At 42.5% G+C, this 27,981-nt stretch overlaps 1 protein-coding gene across 3 annotated transcripts in view; it reads left to right on the top strand.

Moving 5' to 3' along the window:
• ALG1 (ALG1 chitobiosyldiphosphodolichol beta-mannosyltransferase) overlaps positions 1 to 27,981 on the top strand; it is a 45,064-nt gene that overhangs the window by 16,510 nt on the left and 573 nt on the right. For 2 of the 3 annotated variants that reach the window (XM_085885139.1, XM_085885142.1), the window contains exons 4-12: positions 1,044 to 1,192; positions 1,466 to 1,555; positions 8,490 to 8,600; positions 11,535 to 11,638; positions 11,892 to 11,930; positions 16,452 to 16,511; positions 25,163 to 25,273; positions 25,546 to 25,660; positions 27,606 to 27,681. In XM_085885139.1, the coding sequence (XP_085741265.1) occupies positions 1,044 to 1,192; positions 1,466 to 1,555; positions 8,490 to 8,600; positions 11,535 to 11,638; positions 11,892 to 11,930; positions 16,452 to 16,511; positions 25,163 to 25,273; positions 25,546 to 25,660; positions 27,606 to 27,681 (855 nt within the window). The remainder of the gene's footprint in view (positions 1 to 1,043; positions 1,193 to 1,465; positions 1,556 to 8,489; positions 8,601 to 11,534; positions 11,639 to 11,891; positions 11,931 to 16,451; positions 16,512 to 25,162; positions 25,274 to 25,545; positions 25,661 to 27,605; positions 27,682 to 27,981) is intronic. The other variant, XM_085885140.1, reaches the window with a different exon arrangement.

A 27,981-nucleotide genomic window follows, 5' to 3' on the forward strand; every position in this document is an offset into this window, starting at 1 on the left:
ATTAGATTTTGGACTTGGTCCAAAGTCCAATATGGCCGCTATGGCAGCCATTTTGAAAAAATATTTGAATTTTTGTTTTTGCATTTCTACATGTTTTAAGTGATTTCCAACCAAAAAAAACAAATTTGTTCGAGAGAAAAAAAAAACTTTTGCAACTTTTTTCAAAAAAATTTCGATTTTATTTGAAAAATATTTGAATGTTTTTTTCTTTCTACATCTTTTAAGTGATTTCCTTTCTTTCTACATCTTTTAAGTGTTTTTTTCTACATCTTTTAAGTGATTTCCAACCGCCCCCCAAAAAAAAATTGTTAGAGAAAAAAAAACAAATTTTGCAACTTTTTTTCAAAAAAATTGCGTTTTTTTTTTTTTTTTGGCATTTCTACATGCGCGTCGATCTACTTTAGTTTACTCAATCGTGGTTCAGTAGAGTCTGATCCGTTTTGACCTAAAATGAATAGGATATCAGGTTCACTTAAGTGACCCAGCAGTATTGGCGGTGGAGGTTTTGCACTCTACCGAGTGCGCCCACTCTCGTTTGCTTTGAGTTGTTTAGTTTTTCTTGTTCTGGTTATGTTCTTGTCCGTTCTGTGTTCCAGCTCTTCTATGCGCATTAGCTGCTGCTTGTTAAAGATCACACAGTAACTTTCAAAATACGTAGGCCATTGTATGCTGTACCCTGGCTAAATTCCAAATTCCTTCCCTAACCTGGCCCAGAGAGGAGATTGGTACCTCCATGATTATTTGCCCATATAAATGCCTTCATGGCACCCCCATGATATTTGAGGGCAAAGGACAGATCAGATCAAAGTTACTGTCAAATGATGATATTTCTGGTATTTTTTTTTCCATAACAGTCCTGGCAAATACTGAGCTACCTGTTTACCTCATTGCATTGTAATAGTAAAACGATGAAGGCAACCAAGTCCTGTGTGACAGATCTCAAAGCTGCATTTAGACTATAAAGCTATTATGGTATTTCCAGAATTTAAATAATGAGAGATTGGACAAACAAATAATGTAGCGACGTTCTGTTGCCTTCCCAGACACCCCCAGGTATGCCAGCAGTCGGGGTTGCCGTTGTGTGTGCCATCATACGTGGATCTCAGCTCATCATTGATTGGCACAACTATGGAGACACCTTACTGGCACTCAGTCTTGGCTCCTCTCACCCACTTGTCTATATTTATCGCTGGTACTTGAACAATGTTGTGTTATATATTAGGTAGTAGCTTGGAGAGAAATATTGACACAAACTGTAGTGAAAGATGCAGGAGTGTGAGTATGATACTCCACTGGCTCCTTGTGGTGCAAGACTTGCTTTAAGCAGCCACTTCTGTCAAGGAAAAAGTTTACATTACATAAGTGGTGGCATATTATTGGTTCTCAACATAGGAGAATACTACCTTGAGGAGGTTGTATACAGAGATTATAATTTTGTTGGTTACAAGCAAATTTCTTTTGGTAGGTATGAAAAGACCTTTGCTCTGTTGGCCAGTGGACACTTGTGCGTCACTCAAGCAATGTGCAAGGATCTCCAGGAAAAATGGAACATAAGGTGAGTCAAAAAATATAGGTTACTTGGTGTAAAGCCTGTCAAAAATGATGGGGCCAAGAGCATTTCCACCCCCCCCCCCCCAATCACAGTTGTGAAAGAATATAACTCTCAGCTTGTGGATTTACATTTGTCTCAAAGAAAACGATGATCATTTTCGAAATACATTAATTTTCGAAGTGCCAATGGAATTTGAAATGGAAAATAAAACATTTCTTGATTCACAAGTCATGCTTTGTCAGATTCGATCAGTTTTCTTTACAGACCAGAAGATATCCCACGCAAAGTGCGGCATGACTCTGTAGTATATCGTGAAATGAGTGCCTGTTATCGAAAAAAGCAGAGCATACTTAATGTTAACCCAGTCCACTGTAAACGATGTTATCCGTGTCGTAGAAGCCGTCGTTGGGTTGACTCAGTTGTCAACCCCGATAAGTTGGGGACCCATCACAGCAATTTTGGACCCTTTTGTCTTGGAACTCCGATAATGGATCCGTTTCATAAGGGGACATTTGGAATCCGAAGCAATATTGGACGTGTGTGCCAAAGCTCACTCATTCCTCCGCCACGTGTCTCGGAAACCATGGCAGTTTGTTCATTTAATAGTATCGATGATGTTGATAGAAAAAAAAATCATCGATCTATCGCAGAAGTCCCAAGTCTGGTGTTGGCTTTGCATTTAACGTGACTGGCTTGGGCTCATAGGATCTTGAGTTTCAGCCCCTGTTTTTTTATACCATTTAATCAACATTAGGTGGGGTTGACTCAGCCTGTCATTCTTCTGAGGTCAGCAAAATAAGTACCAGTGTATTGGTAATAGGGGCATTGCATTAGCAATGCAGCAGCATCCTCAACCAATGATGCTACATGCAGCCTTGTGCTGCATACGGAGGAGGAGGAGGAGGAGGAGGAGGAGTAGGAGGAGGAGAAGCAGAAGCAGAAGTTCCTTCAGAACAACATTTCTTGTAAATACGTAAGTATTGTTCAAAAGATTTCCGTGGTTCTTGTTCAAAAGCAGCTTCAAGTACCGAATTAATTGACGTATGTGCAGTTTGAGACATTCAAACAGTGTATATATATATATATATATATATATATATATATATATATATATATATATATATATATATATATATATATATATATTGTTGTGGTTGACGAAATTCGCAAACCACCATTCAGGTCCCTTAGGTGAGATATCTCTGTAAGTATATGTGTAGTTAGGCCCAAACCCGTTGTTTAGAGGGAATAAATGTCGTTCATGCGGGCTGCGACCCTTCTGGATAGCCGTTTTTCTTTTACTATCTTTATTTTGGACCATCCGCCATTACTACCACCACCAACCACGTCTCAACAGCCATCACACAACAACCACCAACCGCAACGCCGCTTCACAACAACAGCCACGACCTTTACCGTCACAACTCGCCCTCGCAACCATCGCATCACCGTCATTCCCATGCCGCTTGTGGGCACCGATACTGGACTCGTGCAGGGCGAGCACCGAGCAGCGGGTGCAAAGGCGCCGGCCTTTCCGAAGAAAACGGATCAAAAACGACTCACGCCCACTTCTGTTCCGTCCTATCGGCGAGCGTGGGGCGATTTGGCCCCGCCCCCAGGTGCGTTGGAGTAATATCGCTATATGCAAATTCATGGATCAAAAAGCATTCACGCCCACTTTTCCTCGGTCCAATGGGGAGCCAGTTAGAGGTGAAGGGTCGGAGGTAAAGGGTCGAAGGTGAAGGAGTGAGGCCACGGGGCATATAAGGGGCTACGTTCGTCAGTCAAGGCAGTTAAGAGTTCGGAGTTGAGTTGGGAAGAAGAAGTAGTAGTAGTCAGTCAAGTGGAGTTCGGAGTCGGTGGAGTTGGGAAGAGCCAGTCAAGAGAGGAGTCTGAGAAAGCAGTTGGACGAAGGTGTGGAGAGTTGGGAGTTGGTGGAGTTGAGTTGAGTTGGGAAGAGTTGAGTTGAGTTGGGAAGAGTTGAGTTGAGTTGGGAAGTCAGTGAAGAGAAGAGTCGGAGAAAGCAGTTGGACGGAGCTGTGGAGAGTTGGAGAGGTGGCGGCGGCGAAGGCGGTCGAGGGGGTGCTCGTGTCAGAGTCGGGGAGCTGCGGAGGGGAGAGGCCGGCAACGCGACCGAGGTCGTGGTGGAGACGCTCGTCGCGGGACCCGAGACAGGGAGATATCCTCCTTCCCCCGAGCATCAACAACCCCCTTCTGTTTCCCCCCGCGCTGAGATAGTGCGAGAAGGGGGCCCCGTTCCCACCCCATTCCAGACACTGTCCACGAGGCCCGCGGAGTCGGGGCGCCAGCGCCATTTTGCGGCTCATCATCAGACGGGTAGGCCCGACGCGGTCTCGGCCCCAGGCCGTCTGCCCCCTCATAGTGGAGGGTGGTCCCTTTTTTCTTTTGCTTTGAGTATATGTGTTGTCGGCGCCGTCTGTGAAGTAAAACTGTATAAGTGTTGCCGTGTGCTCGGTAGTCGGTTAGCTCTGCATTGTCTTTTGCTTTTACATTTGCTTTTTGTGTATTATTGTGTGTTTCTTCTTCTTCTTCTTTTACATTTGCTTTTGGTGTAATTGTATATGTGTGCTTTCCGTTCATCGCGAAATAAATGTGCTTTATGTTGAACTGTTTTCCCGTTTCGCTTCATCTTTTCCTTTATTGAATCTCCATCTTACTTCACGTAAAGGGTTGGTCGTGGGCTAAAACGCCCGATAATTAATCGAACCGTCGAGGCCGATGATAAAACCGCTCGGTTATCCCGATAGTACGGAACGGGTCGCTTAAAGTGGCCCGTGTCCGAAGTCGACCTGCGGCGAGGTGCGATCGCCCGGTCTACCCTCCGTGTGGGTACTTAGGTAGGTCAAATTTGGCGAGCAACCCTATCCCACGCGGGGGGCCGGTTGGCACGATCGTGGTGAGGCCGAAAGGTCCACCCGTGACTAGTTCCCGGCGTTGGTCCGAGAGGGTCACAACGGGATTGTCCGTCCGGTGGGCGACGTGCCGCGATTCGAGTTAGGTGGCCGCTCGCACGCCGGCGGGCGCGAATCCGCAACAATATATATATATATATATATATATATATATATATATATATATATATATATATATATATATATATATATATATATATATATATATATATATATATATATATATATATACTTACAGTTTTAGAAACTTACCCCAAGGACAGAGCCTACATTGACACATAGGAGACCTGAGGATTAGTTATTTAATTAGTCTTTGCATAAATAGTCCTCAGACCCTTGTCAAGGGGTTGCTCGGGTGGTATGCGTATGTTCGTTCGTGTTTCCCCAGTGTGATGTCTTCCTCCCCTCTCCCCCTCTGCTTATTTCAATCTTTCCTCCTTTACACCATCTGTCTGTTTCCTCCTCTGCTTTTTTCAATCCAGCAATAACCTCCCATTCACCAAAAGTAATTTTGACAGTCTCTCCTTTGGCCCCGAAGCCGTTCAGTCGTCCCTCTCCGTTTTCGCTCCATTCTCACATGCACGTTCATGGCACAAAGGATGACACTTGGTGTTTGTGGCCTGCGGGACGGCGCTTCTCACATGTGAAATGGTTCGGACAGTACAAAGGATGTTTTGTCCATGCAGGAATGGGCGGGTGCTGCGTTGAGGGTGTCCTCAGACTGATGTGGTATTTTGCACAGGCCGAATCGTGGACACACCCCCGTCGGATGTGTACCAATGTGGGACAGGCTCGCACGAGTTGAGAGGGGAGAAAAAGCGAAGAGGAAGAGAACAGAAGCGATGGAAAGGAGGCTCGGAGGAGACGAGAAATAAGGCTTGTCCTGAGAGGAGAAAAAGCTCAGAGAACCTGTGAGGGAAAAGGAGGCTTGCATGATTTGAGTGAGAAGAAGAAGAAGAGGAGCATAAAGGAGCTCAAAGCTTGGAGTTGCTTGCATCTGGCATATCTGCGATACTGGAGAGGGAAGTTGTACCCCACCTGATTTGCTCTTATTACCTGGTGCGTACTTTACAGCTCCGCTCGGCTGCACCTGATACGGTAAGTTCATGCAAGTGTGCATCTAGGGCACAAAACTTCCTTAGTGGGGTCAATCCACTGGAAACGGTAACACGCGAAGTAGTCTAACCCTGCCAGGATTAGCAGTACCAATCGGCGTTCGTGGTAGCTCAGCAACTCACCGGCATGTGGAGTTATCTGTGCCCGGCAGCCGAGAACCGGATGTTCAAGAGTAACCCGAGTGGTTCCCTCCGAACCCTGGGCTGTATATAATATATTTGTACAGTATATGTATATGTGTGATTTTTGTGTGTATGAGTATACACTACCAGTCAAAAGTTTTAGAACACCCCAATTTTTCCTGTTTTTACTGAAATTTAAGCAGTTTAATGTTTGATTGGACTTTGAAATTAAAGCACAGAACAAATAAACAATTGCAGATGAAAAAGAAATCATGGAATCGTTTTGTTGAACAAAATTTAATGTAAATTTTTGACATCAAAGTAGCCACTTTTTGCAGATAAAACAGCCGAACATACTCGTGGCATTCTTACTACAATGGAAATCAAATATTGTTCGGAAATTTTTTCCCAACATTGTTGCAGAAGTTCCCACTAATGTGTTGCACTTGTAGGTTGCTTTGCTTTCACCCTTCTGTCCAGTTCATCCCAAACCAGCTCGATGGGGTTTAAGTCTGGAGACTGTGCTGGCCATTCCATGATTTGAAGCCTGCCATATTTTTCCTTTCTTCTAAGGTAGTTCTGACATAGCCTGGAGGTATGTTTTGGATTGTTATCTTGCTGTTGGATGAACCCCAGACCAACTAGGCGTAGACCAGAGGGTATTGCATGGCGCTGCAAAATGCTGTGGTAGCCCTCGTGGTTCAGGGTGCAAATCGCTCTGTGCAAGTCGCCGACTCTGGATCCAGCAAAAGAGCCCCACATCATCACGCTTCCTCCTCCATGTTTGACAGTTGGTGTCACACACTGAGGAACCATCCTCTCGCCTACTCGATGGCGTACAAAAACCCTGCGTGATGAAACGTAGATTTCAAATTTTGATTCATCGGTCCATAAGACCTTCTTCCAGTATTCAGTAGTCCACTGGCGGTGCTTCATGGCCCAGGCAAGCCTCTTTTTATTATTTTGCCATCTAGCAATGGCTTTCTAACTGCCACTCGACCTGTCAAACCTGTAGCTCGAAGTCTTCTCTTCACAGTTGAATCTGAGACTTCCTTACTTCGACCAGTGTTGAGCTGTGCTTGAAGCTGCTGTCCTGTGAGTCGCCTATCATGCAAGTTGTTTACTCTCAGAATCTTGTCTTCTGATTGTGTTGTGGCTTTGGGTCTGCCAGACGTCTTCCTGTCAGAGTTTCCTCCAGTTTCCAACTGCCTTTTGATGGTGTAGGAAACTGTACTCACTGACACCTTGGCTTACTTTGCAATTTCTCTAAAGGAAAGACCTACACTTTAAGGGGTTATCATGGTCTGTCTGTCTTCCTTTGTTAATTGTATTTTTTTCTCACCATTATGATAGCAATATACTACTTCCTGCAGTACAATATTGTCCAAATAATGCTTCAGAGGGTGTAGCAACACAGTCTGTTCCAACACTCCTTTTATACAGACAGTGAGTTTGTAACTAATCAACAAAAGTTGGGACACCTGTTGGAATTGTTTGCATCAATTTCCAAGGCTTAATTTACTTCCATTGCTGCAGAACAGCTGCAGTTGCTAACCCATTACTTGTTTCCTGAAAAGGGCCTTTTTTAACAGCTCTGAAATTTACATTATTTTTCAGTTTTTTGTAACCTAAACTTTTGTTTTTTAACCTCTGGCAGTTTACCAGCTTCGCTTTGTACCATTTCAGGTTATTCACTGGACTGCTTAAATTTCAGTAAAAACTGTAAAAATGGCAGTGTTCTTAAAATTTTGACTAGTCATATATATATATATATATATATATATATATATATGTATGTATATATATATATATATATATATATATATATATATATATATATATATATATATATATATATATAGCCTGGTGTTTGCTTTAATGGTCAGGGTGGCTGGCTTAGGATCCTAGGGTCCTGAGTTCCAATCTCGCTCTGCTGTTGAATTAATAGCAGGTGGGGTTAACTTGACCTGTCATCATTCCGAGGTCGGCAAAATGAGTGCCAGCATGCTAGTACACTGTGTCAGAGTGGCGACCCGTCCAGGATTGTGCCAAATAGTAAAGGAGACTGCTTAAGCAGCACCAACGCTCTGCATAGAGTATGGTCCCAATGGATATATACACAAAATTATATCTCAAAAAGTTGACTAGAACAAGCCAATTTCAACTGGTTCAGATCCAGACAATCGGTCGGATACAAAAGGTGAACTGTTCAACCTCGTGGAGGTATGTGCTCTTCCCAGTGCCATACTATCTGTCTGTCTATTTGTTTGTCCGCACAGAATGTGAGTGTGTGTATGGATTGCATTAGACCTTAAAGACCCTTAGAACCTAAATACCCTTAGACTCATTTCTACCCTGTTGACCTTGAGACTTTCACACCTTTCAGACCTTTAATACCTTGTAGATCCCTTTGACCTTTAAAACCTTTTTATACATTTTAGGACACTGGAGACCTTAAATTACACCCTTTTAGACACATTCAACATTTTCAGATCCTTTGACGCTTTTGACCTTTTCAGGTATTTTGACCTTTCCACCCTGCAACCTTTCGACCTTCAGACCATTTGACATTTATAACTTTTCAGACCTTTGACATTTACACATTTACAACTTGACCATTTAGAACTTTCACTTGCAATCAACATTTCTTTTCGTAATCCTTTCATTTATTTGCCACATAAAACAAGTTCTGGAGAGGGTCTCCAATCTTACATTGCTCTTTCTTGTTTTCATGGTTTATGATGTCACACCGCCTCCCTTGCTCAGGGCACGTACAATGTACGACCGACCGCCATCCTTTTTCCAAGAGACTCCGTTGGATACCCAGAACGAGCTGTTCTCTCGGCTTGCCACTTCAGAGCCGGCTTTTGACGCTCCGTAAGCATCTTTATTGGGTAATTCTTTGATTCCTTCCTTGTACCAAAACTGAAGCAATTTTTAAATGCTGGCATTTGTGGCACAGACAAGGACTGAAATGAAACGACTCGTATATTTGTCTGTTCTATTTGTTTTATTTTCTACATTGGTATTGTTCATCATTATTGTACTTAACCAGGCACTGAAAGATTAATTTGCCTTGAAATTGAGAGACACTTTCTAATGTATGGTTCTGTCTTATTTGGAGCAACTTTATTTCCTTTTGTGCACAATTGAGCCTATTTATTACCTCCACCACCGAAGGAGGACAGAGGTTATGTTTTCACCCGTGTCTATCTGCCTGTGAGCAGGATATCTCAAAAGGTTATGGACGGATGTGGACAAGACAGGTTGGGTGTTTGAGAAGGACGACTTGAATATATTTTGGTGAAGATCCGGATCTGCATGCTATAACTTTTAAAGTGATTCTTCACCATTGAGAGATAGGGCAAAAACGATATATAGCACGATATCTCAAAAAATTACGGATGGATTGGGACAAATCTTTGTGGATGAATTGGGTTAGTGACAAGAACAAGCCAATTCGATTTTGCTGAAGTTCCAGATGCAGATCCGGCCTATCAGTCGGATACAAAACATAAACTGTTCAGCCTGACGGATGTGTGTGCCATTCTCTTTGCATTCTCTTTTCTCCTGCAATCGGGCAATTCAACTGTTTGTTGCATGAAAGTGATGGTTAATGAAATACTTGATCCAAATTGGAAAAGAAAAAGTGTGCACCATCGCTCTCTTTCCTTTAAAACCACTAATAGGTATCCAGTTGTGTAACCCGTCAACAACACCTTGACAAAATCAGCAGTGTATGATGGTTAGTTATCATTTACATGAAGTTCGATCACCTAGGTGGTGGTCTCAATTGATAAGCAATTTGCATTTTATTGTTTTTCTGAGGTAGAAGCCAATTCAGGGGAAGTAGGGGGCAACAGATTAATCACTAATGGCCAGAGATCTTATGGCGTAGGTGCTCATCAAGAGTTGATGATGTCCCGGAGCTTGGAGAGGCAATCTCAGCATATTTTGACTCTTCAACCTCGAGTTTTTTTAAGTGATCTCGCCAGCTAATACTTCCTCTTATTGTGATGTAAAATTATGCCTCTCAGCTAATTCTTGGCAATCATACTCTTTGAAGATATGATTGCTGGATCAAAATTATCGAACCTCAACAAATAATTAAAAGAACCCAGATGTATTCTGGATATTCTTCAGCAGGCAGTTGCAAATTGAATGCTTACAGCGTTTATATTTGTGTTACAAATAATATATTGCGATAAGCAACAGGAATTGGCTGGAAAATATTACATGACTCATGTATTCACAAGGTGACAGGTATAACTGTGAACTTTTGACACCACATCGTCCTTTCTGCACAATTGACAGTATAAACCTTTGTTCACTGTTTGAGTGTCTGTGTCAGTGTCTGTGACTCGCATGTATTTAAGGCAACAAGGTTTCATCCATAACGAGGTAACGTTCGGATGTCATTCTGTTTCATTTGAGTTTGAATCTGCACATTCTAGCTCTTCAGGTAAAGGCCAAGTCACACCTTGACGTTTTAGCCAGCTTATGCCGATTTTTGAAAAATTTGTCTAAAACGCTGGCACATGTCGAATACGTTATGGGTCAGTTTTGGAAACATTGAGAGCATGCAGAAAAACACTGCCATACGTCGTAGTACGCTGCCTTTCATCGTTGTACTTTTCGGTTGTCCTCAAATTTTCCATGCTTGAAATTTTACGACTTATGCCAGCGTATGACTCACAAGTTCCGCTACGCTGGCCATAAGTTGTAGGCACGTTATGCGATCGTTGACACACGTTAATTGTAAGTTACTCATAAGTCAAAACACGTCGAGGTTATGGTTAGCGTACCCGAAACTTATTTCTAACCTATGAGTAACGTGTTGTAGACACGTTATGCGATCGTTGACGCACGTCAACACACGTTACTTGTAAGGTACTCATAAGTCGAAACACGTCAATGTAATGGTTAGCGTCAGTGTTCCAGACTCCCTGGTTTTTTTTAAATTTTTTTTTCTTCGGTATGACTGTCATGTTGACACTGATTTCTAGTGCGGTTATGATTTAAATCGTTAAGCGGCAGCCTTTTAATGATATTATATTATTTCAGTCTGTCTGCAATATTTATTGCCTTTTCTAACAGCCATTTAGCCACCTTCTTTCTGCTTGCTTCTTGGGGTATTGTTTTTGGCCTCTTTGTTTACAGTCTTCAATCTCTTGCTACAAATAGTCTGACAGTCTGTAAACTAAGTCCAGCTCGGCAATTTTTTTTATTTTTTTTAAATCTTTGCTGCATATTGTTTGGATAAGTTTTCAAAAACATGCACAATAGTACCATACTCTTTATGCTCAGTAAAAAGTATGGTACATCAAAAAATAATAATTCAATACCGGATATTGATATCCCGACTCCTTTCAGAGCAATTTTTTTTTAAACTGTACCGTAATTGTACATAGGAAGACTATGACTTGGTAACAGCTACCGCACAGGTTTTTTATTTAATTATTTGCTAACTAAACTTGATACTTTCAATTTAGACACTTTTTCCTCTTCACAAATGAGACGAGTCATGCACATTGAATTATGATTGGTCCTTGGTGGAATGCTATGATTATTTTTGTTTTTTTGTTTAGGAAAACCTCTTGTAAATGCACATTAATTTTTTTCCTTTCTCGTACTATAATTTTGGAGGTATCTTTCTGTTGTCAGAGCAGATTGATGTGATGTTCCCTAAAATGTAACAAGATTCATTGTAGAGTTGTTTATTTATTTATTTATTTATTTATTTTTAAGAAGATGGGAGGTTCTCATTTCAGTGCCAAATTGATTTTTTTTTTTTAACCTCTGGGTGAACAGTGGTGAGAATTCCACAGTTATCACAGAGAAGGAGACTAATGGAGGCAAAATAGTCAAGAGAGCGGGACGTCCAGCCCTCATCATGAGCAGCACAAGTTGGACAGGTTTGTGTCATGAGATCATATATATGTGCAGCAGAATTGTGAATTTGCTTTGATGGAAATTCATTTTGTTTCTCATGTTTCTTGATGAGTGAAGAAAGGGAATTGTCTCCATTTGGATTTTGCAACTAATGTGTTGAAATATATATATATATATATTTTTTTTTCTTAAGTGATTACAAATACACAAGCAGTAATTTTTCACCTTTAAAACTGTTCTCTAATTGCATACATATTCTGTTTCCCAACCACTTAGAAGATGAAGACTTCTCCATCCTACTGTCTGCTCTCGAAGGTGGACCAATTGTCTTCATTTTCATTGTCAATTCTAAAGTTAACATACTAATAATTGTAATGGTGGTGAACAGAAGAACAAAAGCGGAAAAGGCAGACGAAATGGGGAACATAAGTTAAGATTGGAAAGAGGAGAAAATATCAGTGGTAGGTATGGGAGAATCATATTTGCAGTATATGGCGGGTCTCGATGGTATAATGGTTAGAGTGTCCGCTCTGAGTCAGAGAAGTTGGCGGTTTAATTGCAACCCCGACTAAGTCATACCAAAAACTTTTAAAATGTTATTTCCTGCTTCCTTGACTGATGTTCCGCATTTCTATAGTAGAGCACAACTGAACCCCATTGGTTGGCATCTATGGAAAGAAGGAATTTCCTCCTTAATCGCCCGCTGAGTGCAGAGAGGAAAGCAACCTCGTAAAGACAGCTGTCCCAGGTTTCGGGGAAGTTTCGTTAAAACAAAAAAGGCCTCAAGGAATCAGAGTAAAACTGGATGAATAAGGAAGGTTATTGAATAAGCAAGGGAAAGAGAAACACATTGGCATGTATGTGAGTGCAGAGTTTGTATCTGGCAAGGTTGAAAGGAAGTGCTCGATTGAAACTGCTGGGGATAGGGAAGGGATGTAAGACCAGCGAAGATAGGAAAGGGATGTAAGATAGAGAAGAGATATAAGACTGTCAAGCCATTGGCAAGAGGAAAAAAACAAAACTTTTCTCTGCTTACTGCCAGATGTCAGTGATGCTTTCAAGTCGATGAAGTCGATGATGCCCTCACATACGTCACGATGAGCTGGAAGGTGCCAAATTAGGGAACCGCATGGTAAAATATTGCTTTGCAGGCAAAGTTGGAAATTATGGTCTGTTGAAGATGCGTCATATTTTATGGCAAGACGTATTTTGAGCAACTCCATTTTTTTTGTTTTTTTGTATACACAGTCAAGGTTCGTGGAAGAGCGAGACCACTTAATGTATCAGGACGTAACAGAACAAAAGGAACAGTAGAGAGAGGTGGATGGAGGGTGGGACACCAATAGTGGAATTAAAGGACAAAATAGAGGGAGGCTTGGACAACCAATCTTGGACAACTTGGATCTGGGAAGGAATGGGGTAGACAAAATGGATATGGAAGGAAACTCCAAGAAGGGAAAACTGCAAAATCGGAAGGAGGATGGATTTGGGTAGGATTAACGACGGTAGAAAAGACCATGGTTTAGGATTGGGAATGATTAGAGATGGTGGTAAACAGCTGTCTTGAAGACCTGGGTGATGAATGAGATTGAAGAGGATGTGGAAGTTGATTCCACAGGCAGGAAAAAAGAAGAGCAAATGAGTTGAGGTCAGCCATGATCCTGGATTTAGCTAGTTTCATTATAAGGGGGTTGATGGTGGACTATGTGAGCCTTGCAGACACTGGGGGGGGGGTGGATCCATCAAAATCCATCAATATTGGTTGGAGTTGTGGAAGCAGCAATGAGAAAAGGCATCAGTTTGAAATTGTCAGATAATCCAAGATCCTACGAAGGAACCCCCAGGCTTTGATCTACAGAGACGCCAGTGGAGTAGTTTCAACCGACTGTGGACCCTACATGCAAGGATTGCTCATGTGTATAAGTGTAAGCAGACAGAGGTCAGTGCGTACCTGTCGCCATCAAGATCAGACAGTCCTACATGTATGTAGCACAGGACTGTGGGCAGAGGAGATTCAGCAGGTCCTTTGCAGATCTACGCAGGGCCACTGATGCTGAAATCAAATGGCTCTCACGACTCGATCTTCAATTATAATTGTCTCCAAGATCATACGAAAGAAGAAGTGAAATAAACATTTAGTTTTGTATACTTCTCCCCCCTCCCTTTCTTTTTTTTTACTCACCCCCACTTCTGACTTTTTACATGAATCCAACTTTCATGCTGTTCTTAGCATCAGATGTGCTTCACTCTCGTGTGATACGTTTCGACAAAATGGATGAGGCTCAACAAAATGGTGTGGCCCCTCGGCATTTGCAGGAGAATCTTTTGATGCACGAATAGCCCTGTTTTTAACCTCCTGCTGCATACGTGAGCAGTCTGCTCGAGACGAGGTAAATGCCAGTCCTGGGTAAAGGATAGTGCAAGTATGATGAGCGCATAACTATCGGAACAGCATCCTCACCACATGTGCCCAGCTCCAAACCGGCAGGAGAGCGTTTTCGAAAATAACTGAAAGAGTGCAATGACTTCTGCAATTTATCGAAGTTCAAAGCCACCAAAACTGTCCATTACAATGAACAGTTATATGAACAATATTTAGATTCCAAGTATGAAGGCCTTCTTGACACGAATTGGTGTCATGCTGAGTTTTCAGTTGCCCATATTTCAGGAGGTTTGAAGTTGGATGGCATCATTTAAAAATTTAATGCAAGAGCAAGAGTTGAATGGAAATAGTGACACTGAGATGGATGGCAATGCAGAAGCAGAAGTTAGGTTGGTGGAAAGGATGTACAAGGGAACGAAGGAAAGAGTTTAGGTTAGTCCTCGGGTGTCTAAGTTCAGCGTGAACATCGGTTTGAGGCAAGGGAGCGCTCTCAGCCCACTCATGTTTATCATGGTGATGGAGCTGGTAAGCAGGAAGGCAACCATGAGGGGTAGTCTGGGGAGGATGCTGCATGTGGATGATCTGGCAGTTGTGGTGGAGAGTAGGTGGGATTTGGGAAGTATTGGCTGAAGATGAATATGGAGAAGACTGAGATGATGTGAGTTGGGCAGCACATAAAAGAAATGAATATCAGGTTAGAGGGGAAGGGGATCAGACAAAAAATAGGTTTAAGTATCTGGAAGGAACAGTGACCGGGGATGGTAAGTCCGAGGCAGAGGTGCGGAGGAGAATTCAGGTGGGTGCGAATGTGTGGAGGAGGTCAGGTCAGGTATGGGAGCATGCGTCGGAGCAGCACGTTGCAGCATCCACTTTCCGTCCGGCCATTCCCCAGGCAGATGCCTGGCCCATCCCCATCTCCTTGAGATGCCGATCAACCAGCTGCAACCATGAGGCACGCGGTCGTCCCATTGACCTTCTCCACTCACGAGGCTCCCTCTCTGAGAGAATCTGCTGAGCAGGATCAGCCTCAGGAAATCAAGCCACATGTCCATACAGCTGCAGCTGATGCTCACATACTGTACAGGTAATAAATGTCATTTGAGTCTCTCTCAGCAACCGCTCGTTGGACACAAAGTCTGACCAGCTATCGTCAAGGATTCTCCAAAGAGACCTGGTACTGAAGGAGTTAAGTCTTTGTCTCAGGTCATTTGTCAGAGTCCAAGTCGCACATCCATAGAGCAAGACTGGATGCACCAAGGACTTGAAGACTCAGACTTTTGTCCTGCATCAGTACCGACAGTGCCACGCCCAATTATCCAGTGAATCCATGACTCCCCAGGCCCGACCCAGACATCTATTGACCTCCAGCGCACAACCAGTGCAGACATGAATATCACTGCCAAGGTAAGTGAATCTCTCCGTGACCTCAGCATCCTCACCACAAACAGGTACAGACAAGATGGCAACATCCAAGATGTCATTGAAAGCCTGGATCTTAGTTTTGACCCAGGAAACCCGTAATCTCAGCGGCTCCGACTCCTCATTCAGTGTCTTGAGGGCCCAACAAGGACATCCAGTGGAGGAGGGTAGAGAGAGTAATGACAGACAGAAAGATCAAAAAAATTCAAAGGGAAGGTTCTGATGTCGTATGTAACACCGGCCTCCCTTTCGTTCTGGAGACCGTGGGACTAACAAAGACAACAACAAAGGCTGCAGGTTTGTGACAACAACAGGGTCAGGAGGATTTTGGGAGTGAGGATGGTTGAACTGAGGGAGGAGATTGGTGAAATTCTGGCTGAGATGGGAGGGCCACTTGGTGTGGATGGGGGAAGAGAAAGTGGCAGAGAGAGCAGATGGTTGAGATGGGAGGAATGTGTGAGGAGGGATATCTATAAAGGTCGGAGTGGTTGGAGAGTGGAGGGAGTTTGCTGAGGACAGAGGGAGGTGGAGGAGTTTCGTGGTCAAAGCAGGGCAGAAGCTTGGTGCCATTGGACCTCACCCCTTTTCCAAGGGAAGAGGAGGAGGAGGAGTTGGATTTCCTACCTGAGATCTAAAGTTGCTAGTAAGGTTTGACAGTTTTTTTTGTTTTTTTTTTAAGTCATCCGTGTTTTTATTGAATCAAGCCCATGGTAAGTATGTGTGCGCACACTCGACTTATCAGTTGTATTTAAAACGTTTTGTGTGTGTGTTTTCTTGATGGAAGTCTTGCACAACAATATTGAATCTTACACAAACTGAAACAGTTATATTCAAACACTTGGTGGGAGGGGGCAATGGGGGATTGAGGGTTAGCAGGTCTCTAGTAAGATTGTGGAACTTCTCTGGGTCAAAAGCCAGGTTCCATGATGTAGACCTAATTGTATGTTTTGCCTATTTACAGTGCTTTGTGTATTCTGTTGTATCAAATGACTCTTTTTAAATGTTTTTATTTGTTGTATCTTCTTTATCAACAGCTTATGAGAAAGAGAAGGAGCTTGGTGTCTCATTGCCCTCCTTGTTGTGTGTCATTACAGGTAGGAAATCAATGGAAATGCAATTGCTGCATAACTGATATATAAAAGTAATGCATTCGTTGATGGAAGTGATTGTGTTCAGCAGGCCTACATTGTAATGGCAAAACATGTTGGTGTAAAATGGCAAAGGTTACTACATGTGACCCTTTTTACATCATAATGCAAGATAATATTGGAAGAGTAGGGGAGAGTTTCCAACGAAACTTCACATATCGTGGGATAAGCTCCTTGGATGTGATAAAAAATATTTTACATAAAACAACTAGTGTGCGTGCGCGTGTGTGTGTGTGTGTGTGTGTGCGTGCGTGCGTACGTGCCTACAGTGCCTCCATAAAGTCTACACCCCTTTTCAAAATTTGCACCTTTTGTTGCCTCATCACCTGGAATTAAATTGCATTAAATCAATCTTTTTCCACCTTTTATTTCCACATCGTAGCCCACAACTTCCAAGTGAAAAACAAATTCCACAAATTTTGGAAAATTAATTAAAAATACAAAACTGGAATATCTTGGTTGGATAATAGTGTCCACTCCCCTGAGTTAATACTTGGTGGAATCACCTTTGACAGCAATTACAGCTGTGGGTCGTTGGGTTTGGTCTCTACCAACTTTGCACGTCTTGATTGGGTAATATTTCCTAATTCTTCTGTACAAATCTGTTCAAGCTCAGTCGAGTTGCGTGGGGAGCGTTGATGGACCTCAATCTTCAAGTCGTGCCACAGATTTTTGATTGTATTTAGGTCGGGGCTCTGACTTGGCCACTCAAGGACATTTATCTTTTTGTTCCTTAGCCACTCCAGTGTAGCTTTGGCTGTGTGCTTCAGGTTGTTGTCATGGTGAAAGGTGAACTTCTGTCCCAATTTCAGCTTTATTGCAGAGGGCAGCAGGTTTTGTGTAATATATATATTACCATGAGGGGTAGTCTGGGGAGGATGCTGCATGCGGATGATCTGGCAGTTGTGGTGGAGAGTAGGTGGAAGATGCAGGAAGTATTGGGAGAGTGGAAGGAGTCATTTGGGAAGTGTTGGCTGAGGATGAGTATGGAGAAGATTGAGGTGATGTAAGTTGGGCAGCAGCAGCAGGTTTTGTGTATATGTGTAAAATATATATATATATATATATATATATATATATATATATATATATATATATATATATATATATATATATATATATATATATACACATATACATATACATATACATACAGTCGGGCCCAAAAGTTTGCATACACTTGAGCAGAATACAGTTGACTTCCATTTATACCTCTTTTCTCCACAATAATCATAATTCTTTCCATTCCTAGAACAATTTCAACCATTCTCCCTTATTTCTATCAAAGGTTTCTGCAACTTTTGTACTTTGGATGATTTTATTCACAGTTTAATTCATGATGTGACAAAAATAGCAGGTCAAAAGTTTACATGCAGCACACTCCAATATTGTCTAATACTTTGTTGTGTAGCCTTTAACCTTGAGAACTTCAGTCAGTCTTGCAGGATAACCATCAATTGGCTTCTTACAATTTTCTGAAGGTATTTTAACCCATTCTTCTTGACAGTGTTGGTATAGTTCAGTCGAATTGGTGGGTTTCCTCTTTTGCACTCTCTTTTTCAATTCCGTCCACAAATTCTCGATTGGATTTAAGTCTGGGCTTTGAGCTGGCCATTCCAAAACATCAATCTTGTTCTGCTGAAGCCATCCAGCAACCAACTTGGAAGTATGCTTTGGGTCGTTGTCATGTTGGAAGGTCCAGCGACGTCCGAGGTTCAGCTTTTTGGGCAGACTGCTTCAGGTTCCCTTGGAGAATTTCCAAGTAGTCTTCCTTCTTCATGGTGCCATCTATCTTACACAGTGCTCCTGGACCACTAGCAGCAAAACATCCCCATAGCATGATGCTGCCACCACCATGCTTCACCGTGGGTATTGTGTTCTTCGGTTTGAAGGCCTCTCCCTTCTCTTGCCAAACGTACTGTTGGTCATTGTTGTCAAAAAGTTCCATCTTTGTTCCAAAAAGACGATCTTAGAGTTAAAGGACACTCCACCAGAAGCCTTTATCTTTGTCCTTGTGCTTTCTTGCATATTTCAGCCTGGCTTCACAGTGGCGTTTTTGAAGGAGGGGCTTCCTTCATGCTCTGCAGATTCTGTCTGTTTCGGTGCAGGACCCTCTGGACGGTGACACCTTTGTCCCTGAAGCCTCCAATTCTTGGCACAGGTGTTTCTTGGTAGTCTTGGGGTTGAAGCGCACCTTTCTGACCAATGCCCTCTCATCGGTTGGTGTCAACTTGGACTTCCGGCCTGATCTTTGAAGGATCTTGGTTGGCCCGAGGTCCCAATACTTCTGCACAATCGTCTGGACTGATGACCGTGGCACCTCTAGTTGCCCAGATATGACCCCTAGAGAAGTCCCTGACTTGTGCAACTGGATAATTTTCTTCCCTTTATACAGCTATGGGAGCACTAGTTGACCTATTAAATAACAATTATAATCAGCAGGGAGTGGGGAACACAACACAAGTGATAGAAGGCCATTTCAGAACACTCTTGGCCTTTCAAAAGCCAACCGTGCAGCAAGTCACCTTGGTGTATGTAAACTTTTGACCCTCTATTTTTGTCACATTATGAATTAAACTGTGAATAAAATCATCCAAAGTACAAAAGTTGAGGAAACCCTTGATAAAGTCAAGGGAGAATGGTTGAAATTGTTCTAGGAATGGAATGAATTATGATTATTGTGGAGAAAAGAGGTATAAATGGAAGTCAACTGTATTCTGCTCAAGTGTATGCAAACTTTTGGGCCCGACTGTATGTATATATATATATATATATATATATATATATATATATATATATATATATATATATATATATATATATATATATATATGAATAATCAACTCCTCCCATGCTCCTCAAGCTGAAGAATCCTAGCCACCTGGGTTTAATTGATTCAGTGAGAGCTAATTGGTTATTCCCTGCATTCACAGGTGAGAGATGTGGGTGGGTCTTCGTTTTTCATATCTTACCATATAAAACACAATGTATGTTTGTGTATTTGTCTCTCCCCTTCAAAAGGACGATTTTAGAAGGGTTTTAAAGGTCAATCTTTTTACATGACCGTGTGTTTACTGCGGTCTTTTTTCAGGTTAAAAAAATTCGAAAAACATTTTCGATGGAAGAGTAATTTCGTCTCTTCTTTTAGAAATGCAGACGGCGATTTGCATCCGGGCCTCAATGGTGGTGTACGGAAGCATAAAAAACAAACAATAACAATAAATACAAGGTGCAGGGAGGTGACTTTAACTGCACATGATGTGTAACGCGTGTTCATTTACATACGTGCGATGTCTAATAAATAAAGAAGACTATATAAAAGCACACCTGGTGCGAGACCAAGGCTTCAGGCCTTGGCACGCTCATGAGACTGTACCTGTCTATCAGCTTTGCAGTTCTGGATTTGTGGACTTTCTGCTATTCTTCTTTGCAGATTTGCTCAAGCTCTGTCAAATTGGATGGGGATCGTCGGTGAACAGCAATCTTCAAGTCTTTCCACAGATTCTCAATGGGATTCAAGTCTGTGCTTTGGCTGGGCCACTCAAGAACTTTCACGTTCTTGTTCTGAATCCATTCCAGTGTTGCTTTGGTTGTATGCTTGGGGTCATTGTCCTGCTGGAATGTAATTCTTTGCCGCAGTCTGAGGTCCTTTGCACTCTGAAGCAGGTTCTCCTCAAAGATTTGGCTCCATTCATTGTTCCCTCTATCCTTCCAAGTCTCCCAGTCCCTGCCGCTGAAAAGCATCCCCATAGCATGATGCTGCCACCACCATGATGGTCAGTAGGGATGGAGTTAGATAAGTGATGGAATGTGCTCGGTTTCCACCAGACGTAGTGCTTTGCATTCAAGCGAAAGTTCAATTTTCATCTCATCAGACCACAGGATCTTTTGCTTCATGCCCCAAGTCTTTCACGTGCCTTTTTGCAAACTCCAGTCACACTGTCATGTACCTTTCTCTCAGGAGTGGCTTCTGTCTGGCCACTCTCCCATAAAGCCTACATTTGTGAAGTGCTGCAGAGACCATTGTCCTTCTGGCAGGTTCTCCCATCTCAGCCAAGGACCTCTGTTCTGTCAGTGGTCATTGAGTTGTTGGTCACCTCCCTGACCAAGGTCCTTCTTGCCAGGTGGCTCAGTTTGGACGGACGGCCAGCTCTAGGAAGAGTCTGGGTAGTTCCATATTCTTTCCATTTCCGAATGATGGAGCTCACTGTGCTCCTCCCCAGATCTATGCCTCCGCACAATTCTACGTATCTCAAAGTAATACAGATAGTTAACTGGACTTCATGGTGGAGTTGCTGCTCTGATATGAACTGTCAATTGTGGGACCTTGTATAGAAAGGTGAGTTTCTTTCTAAATCATGTCCAATCAATTTAATTGGCCACAGGTGGTCTCCAATCAAGTTGTGGAGACATCTCAAGGATGATCAAAGGAAATTGGATGCACCCGAGCTCAATGTGGAGCGTCAGAGAAAAAAGGGGTTGAATACTTATTGACTGACGCAAGACATTTCAGCTTTTCATTTTTAATTAATTTGTAGAAATTTCTAAAAACATGTTTTCACTTTGTCATTAATGGGGAATTTTGTGTCGATCAGTGACAATTTTTAAAAAAAATTTAATCCATTTTAAAATCAGGCTGCCACACAACAAAATGTGACAAGTCAAGGGGTGGGAATATTTTCTGAAGGCACTGTAAATGCCACAAGTTTGAGGTCCAGAAGACAGCTTCCCTGTATTACTACTTGAGGGTAAACTATTGGCACCACTTTCTTTGCACCATTCTGTGACTTTGGCTGCAGGCAGATTTGGCGCTGTTAAAGCAACCTCACGGTGAGGATTACACCAAGTCCCGATGATTGTTAGGGCAGAAATTTGGGATTTGGCCAGGGTGCTGGTGATATTGGTCAGTGAGGTATACACTCCCTGCAATAAAAAAAAATAGTAAATGTGATTGTTGATGCAATTGATACATGTGACATAATGGGACATAGATGAGGTGCACACCTCTGGCAAAGATAAATGCTGAATAATTACACGTCTATTCCATTGTGACCTCATCACACAATGATGCATTGTGACAGATGTTTTCACATCTGGATTCACCGTCGTGGAAGTAACAATCAATACCGGGTATGTCCACTTCCAGCAGCAATCACAGCAATCACAGCATTGCACCATCGTCGCATTGACAATATGAGCACTCGTTTGTGAGCATGGGGAATGGCATTCCACGCCAGTATCAGCTCCTGTTCCAATGCAGAGGGTCTGTGACTGTCTTGGCAAGGTTCAATCATGATAATCGATGATGTCCCAGAGATGCTCAATTGCTTTTAAATCTGGCAAGGTGGGAGGTAAGGGTGTCATGACATTAATATTGACAATAATGTTCCTTGTTCAAATGGTCCTGTGATCAGGAACGTTATCGTGCATTAAGATTATTTCTGGACCATGTTGAATGTTGGGCACCACCGCATGTTTCTCGAAGATCTTATTAATGTATCAAACTGCCATCATTGCCAAAGATACGGATCAAGTTGTTGTGAAAGGTTTCAGCAACACCGCTCCACATCATGACACTTTCACATCCAAAATTTGTGACTTACTGGAGCACATCGCTCATTGCGTGTTCTGTAGACCCGTGCATAACCATCATGCCTTTCAAGGAGAAACCTCGATTTGTCACTGAATACAAGTTGGTCATTGCCTCCGTGTCCATCAAACATGCGACTTTACCATTGCAAGTGTGCTTGGATGTGTTGTGGACTTGCGGTGAAAGTCTTGGATGCTGAACAGGAAGAGGAGCATTTTATAATCTCCATGCATCGTGGAGACACCCCAAAACGGTGTTGACACTTCTCATGTGAGGTCCAGGGAGTCGGTTCACAGTACTCTGGGTAGTTTGTAACCAATTGCGTAAATGGGTCATGTGAATGTATCGGTCCTGATCGGGAATCATCCACTTCTTGGCATATCTCTTGCAGATCCAGTGGCTTGATAACATCTTCTGAGGTCATAAACAGTTTCTCTCCTCATGTTACACAGCCTGGTAACATGGGTAATGGAAGACCCTGCTTGAAGGTGTCTAATGATTTGATTCCTCATTTTCTGGCAGGTCTGGCATCATAATGCATTGTTAAAGAATGTAATTGTGTTTTTTTTTGGATTATCGACACACTGGTGTCTTGAAAAGAATGTGCTCAGAATGCCTTGTGTCACCTTTAAAAACCTACCGATGCATGAGTTGCACGTGCTGAACGATCATTGCATGAGGCAATTGCATTATGTGGAACCTTGCAATCGGGTGTTCTGTATATCCCTCGTGCCAAAAAGGCACTTGGAATGAACACTGGAGCAATTACATTATCAATTCAAGGTACTTTTTGTGGTGTGGAAAAAAAAAAAAAAAAAAAAAGAGGGAGGTGGCCCTGTGCTATCTGTAAAATAAATAAATAAAATTTAAAAAGGTGTCTGCAGCAATTCAATATTGTGTAAATCCTGCAACTGCTGGGTGCATAAGAGGTGTAGTGGCATCAGGGGTAGACTGCAGGTGTTTCCTGACTTCAAAGGTGCTGTTTGCACAGGTAAACAAGTGGCTCCAGTTTGAGTGGAAAGGTTAGTTTATGGGGATATGTCCTTGGAATGTGTAGATAAATTCTGTTACCTTGGTGATATGATTGGTGCAGAATAAATAGTGACTAAAAGAATTAGAAGTGGCTGGAGGAAGTTTAGGGAGTTGTTACCGTTGTTGACATTGAGAGACCTCTTTCCAGTTAAAGGGAAAACTTAATGCAGCTTGTGTTAGAAACGTGATGATGTATGGCAGTGAAACGTGGGTGATCAAAAAGGAGGATGAACGAGGGTGTGAACAAAATGAAATGAGAATGGTGAGGTGACACTGAAGGATAGGAAACCAAATGTGGAATTATTAAATAGGTGAGGTATGGAAAGCATTATTGAGGTGATGCAGCTGTGTGAAGAGGTGTATAAATATGAATGTGAGAGGCTGTCCGAGGAGAATTTGGGATGCGTTGCTGAGAGACGATCGGCTTGCACATGCAAGCGTGGTAACGGATGTAAAATGATGATTATGGATCCTGTATGTTCGGTTTCTTTTTATTGTTTTTTTTTTATGGCAGAGAGAATTCTGCATGTTCGTGTTCGGTTTTATAATTTCTTTTCTTTTAATTCATCATCTTTATTTCTTCGCTGGTGACTCTACGATCTGCCGTACCATCTGCCATCCCTCTGATTGACAAGCAGCAACCTCTTCACTCTGTAGATCTGGATAAAATCACAAACTGGTCCAACACTTGGAACATGTCTTTCAATCCCGACAAATCTCACACCCTCACTGTCTCTGAACATACCATCTGGAACCCCCCCTCCCCCCCCCCCCCCGATCTACTTTCTCAATAATCCTCTTGAACTTTCATTCAAGCTTCTGGGTTTCACTCTCTGCCATGATCTTTCCTGGGAAAGCCACATTTCCAACCTGGCCTCCAGAGCCAGTTGTCAACTTGGCATCCTCCATCATGCAAAGTCCTTCCTTGGCACACCTGAGCTCCTGACTACGTACAAAGCTCTCATCCGCAGCCTGATGGAGTACTGCTCTCCCCTCTGGGCTGGTGCTCCTTCTTCTAACCCCCCCCCCCCATATTTCTGCAGGGTGCTCAAGGTCCACCAGCAACCCCCTTCTGGTAAAACTTCCAAAATCAAGAATCACTACTCACCTTCACTCTTTCATGCCTCTTTTTTTTTTCCTGCCTTTGGAACAAACTCCCATTCTCTTCAATCCCATTCTTCCCTCCAGGTCTTCAAAACAGTTGTTCACCACCACCTCTTATCTTCCCCCATCCAAAACCATATTTTCTACCCCAGCTTATCCACCCCAAACCCACATCATTCAAATTCCCTGCTTTCCTTCCTGAAAGTCCCTGTAATGTCCATCTTGTATATCCCATGTGCCCCGCACCATCCCTCTCCCTTCCACAGATTTCCTCATGTCTCTTCCCAACTGTTTTGTGCTGCCCTCTCCTGTCCCTCTTGTGTCCTGCTCCCCTTGTGATACATTCTGTGTGTTATCTCTCATACAAGCATATGTACACAAAATAAATAGATTTATTTAATATATCAAAGTTAATAAGTCTATTTTCACAAATGATAACTACTATTAATAGTCTGAATTAGTCGCACCTTGTAGGGTTAACCTGAGAAAATGTTCGGCCCGAATGTTTCACACACCGACCGGTGCTATTTGGAGCAGAGATTTGAGATGTGGCCAGAGTGCTGGTGATAACTCACCGACTCTTCGTGAAGGACACCATGATTTTCTTACGAGTCACATTCAGTTATCTATCGAAAAGCAATCCTTGGCATGTCTTGGACTATTTTATCTTTTGCGGAGAACTTTATAAACGGCCCTTGTTATATGCATTGCAATATTGTCAAGCTATTTTCTTTATTTTTTGGCCACAGAGTAAGTAATACAGTTCAAATAGACGTTAAAGTGTGACATGAAGTGTTTGTTTGAGTGGTGGTGGTAGTAAGGTTGTTGTTTAATTAATACTCACTGGTATATAATGTTTCTGCAACCTCAGGAAAAGGTCCTTTAAAAGAACATTACAAGAAGGAAATAGCTTCAAAGCACTTCAAGCATGTGACAATCAGCACACCATGGCTCAGGGCTGAGGATTATCCATCGTTTCTCGGTGAGTTTGAGAATAAGGATTTTTCTTTGAGGTTCACTGTGTTGCGTGGAAGTGTTCAAAAAGCTTCATTCATTTCATGGTTATAACTCGTAAGAGGTAAATCGATTGTTGTTTTGACACTGGCAGGTATTATAATTTCGAAATCAATAAGCATGTTGACCAGACTTAAAACGGATTCACGAATGATTCATCTAATTTCATTGTAGTTGTTCAGCTCACTTATTTGCAGGACCTTGATTTGTGGTGCCGGACTTTTTAACTTACTTTTTTAGGTTCTGCAGACCTTGGGGTCTGCCTTCATAACTCTTCCAGTGGCCTTGATCTCCCGATGAAGGTTGTGGACATGTTTGGCTGTGCTCTTCCTGTGTGCGCCATCAGTTATCCCTGGTTTGTGCAACTTTTTTGTTGTGGGTGTTGTGCTACATTGTCACACGCATTGTCGTGAGACACAGTTTAGACACACCCAAACTGGTTATGAACAATCAACCTGAAATTGCATTTTCCCCTGACACTGCAAAGCAGGATGTTGTTTGTTTGTTTTTTTTTAACTTCTGTTGTGATGTTATGGACAACCCTGCATGACCGGCCCAAATGCAATACAAAGGCGGGGTGCCTTGTGTCTCCTGGAGTGACGTGCTCGTTCACTCCATTGAATTATTGTATTTGCGTGCATGGGAAATGAAAAATACTCTTCATGTTCGTAGTTGGCAGCACCTTGGAAGCAGGGGGATGGTAAGCCCCCCCCCAACCCTTCCATCCACTTGCTTTTTCATAAATCCACCTGAGGCCAACCCTCATCATTTGGAGTTGTAGGCCATCCACTGAGCTTCTATCTCCCCATTTTATCCCATACTTGATTACAGCTCCCCCCCTCTAAACCCTCCTCCCCCCTCTAAACCCTCCTCCCTCCTCTAAACCCTCCTCCCCCCTCTAAACCCTCCTCCCCCCTCTAAACCCTCCTCCCCCCCCCCACAAGTCTTGAATCGTTATTGCCAAATTATTCTCAATCTCCACTTACAGCAGCTCAGATAATTAAAAATATCAAATATTTTTGTCATGACAAAAGCATTTATGATCGTTTGGTGGAGGCATCTCCTTTTCCTGCTATTTTGAACATTAGGAAGTCATGAGCAAAGCGTAGGCTTTCCATCCCACACCAGGCCTGAATTAATGACCACTCAGTTATCTGGGGCCTCACCCCGTGCGAACGTGGTCTCCATGCCGAGAAAGGCGAACGTGCTTCATGGAATACGGTTTTGCACATCCTGTGCATACGACAGTATGTTTAAGAATTGGCTCAAAGACATCGAAAATCTTCAATGGCATGCAGAGCTCTGACTCGAACAACCCGGAGATGTCATTAAATTCCGGCCGAGTGTTAGAGCAAACAGATGACACAATATACTGCAAATCCGAATCAATACATTAGGATCTGGATGAGAGGGAAGCACACAGGCCATAAAATAATTTCGACCTGATTGAGCCTTTGTGAGGGCTTTTCCTTTTTTTAATCTTCCTCATTGCATAGTATCATGGGAAGTGCAAATGAGAGGTCTCTGTGGCTCATTTTGTATGTAATAGGTTTTGAACAATACATGTACACACTTATGATAAGGACATGTAAAATCCTGTATCAAACTTGTTGCCCATTTATATAGATTGAAAGGGGGATCGAAAGGAAGCAGGAACACAAAGACATAACACGAGTGGCACAAAGGAAATGGATGGAGAGTCAGCAAGAGTATGGACGAAAGCACGAGGCAATGATCGGAAGTACTCTTGAAAGAGAAGGGAAATTGATGAGGGTAACCAAGTGTGGGATTCTGGAAGAACGCATGCAACCTGTGTGGGCTTGGAGAGGACAGGAGCGATGTCAGGGTAAAAACAGTCCACCAACCTGGCTACGATGGGTGAGAACAGACCTAGGGACTTGGCTTTCCACCCAGAGATGCCAATAACAAGGAGACTCTTGGACTCAATCAGCTCCGGGAAGCAAAATGGGAAGTAACTGCACCAGACAAGAGTGGAGACCCATACTCATCGATACTTTCCTGCTCAGAAAATGAAAATGTTGCTTTTTAAGCCAAGACATTTGGACACTTAATTTTACCTGAATTAGTCCTGGGTAATTAAGTGGCCATAGCCATAGACTATGAACGCCAATTCAATTCTCTATGATTTCTGCACTTAGACGCACAATCAATCGATCAAAATCACATTTCGGTGGTTGGGGCGAGTGATGTGATGCAATTCTAGTAGAGTTTATTTTAAGTTTCTTGAAATGCCATCTTGATACTTCTGTTTGTCCTGATAATTTAAATCCTTACCACAGTCTGGCAGAGCTGGTGCAACATGGTGAGAATGGACTCTTATTTGGAGATTCCCAAGAACTCGCCCAGCAGCTAAAGGTGAGACGCTTCCAATTGTAAAAGTGGTGTACACTTGGTGTGGGTATCCACAAATTGGCTCAAGCTGAGGCTTTGTAAACCCAAGTCATTTGGAATCGTACTAAGAGTTATGACCACTGCAGTTACCCAAGCATCTTTATCCTGTTAATAATCAGAACAGCTTGAGCAGAAAAGAGGGTGTTTAAAGTTCGAATTATGAGAAATTTATCATGGTCCAAGATGTGCCAACCTTTATTTTTCAATGTACAAATATAATATCAGCAAGAAAATTATATGAATGCATTTTTTTTTTTTTAAATA

The sequence above is a fragment of the Eptatretus burgeri genome, chromosome 6 (assembly GCF_056783735.1).
Source record: "Eptatretus burgeri isolate ZD-2024b chromosome 6, Ebu_testis_v1, whole genome shotgun sequence".
Taxonomy (NCBI): domain Eukaryota; kingdom Metazoa; phylum Chordata; class Myxini; order Myxiniformes; family Myxinidae; genus Eptatretus; species Eptatretus burgeri.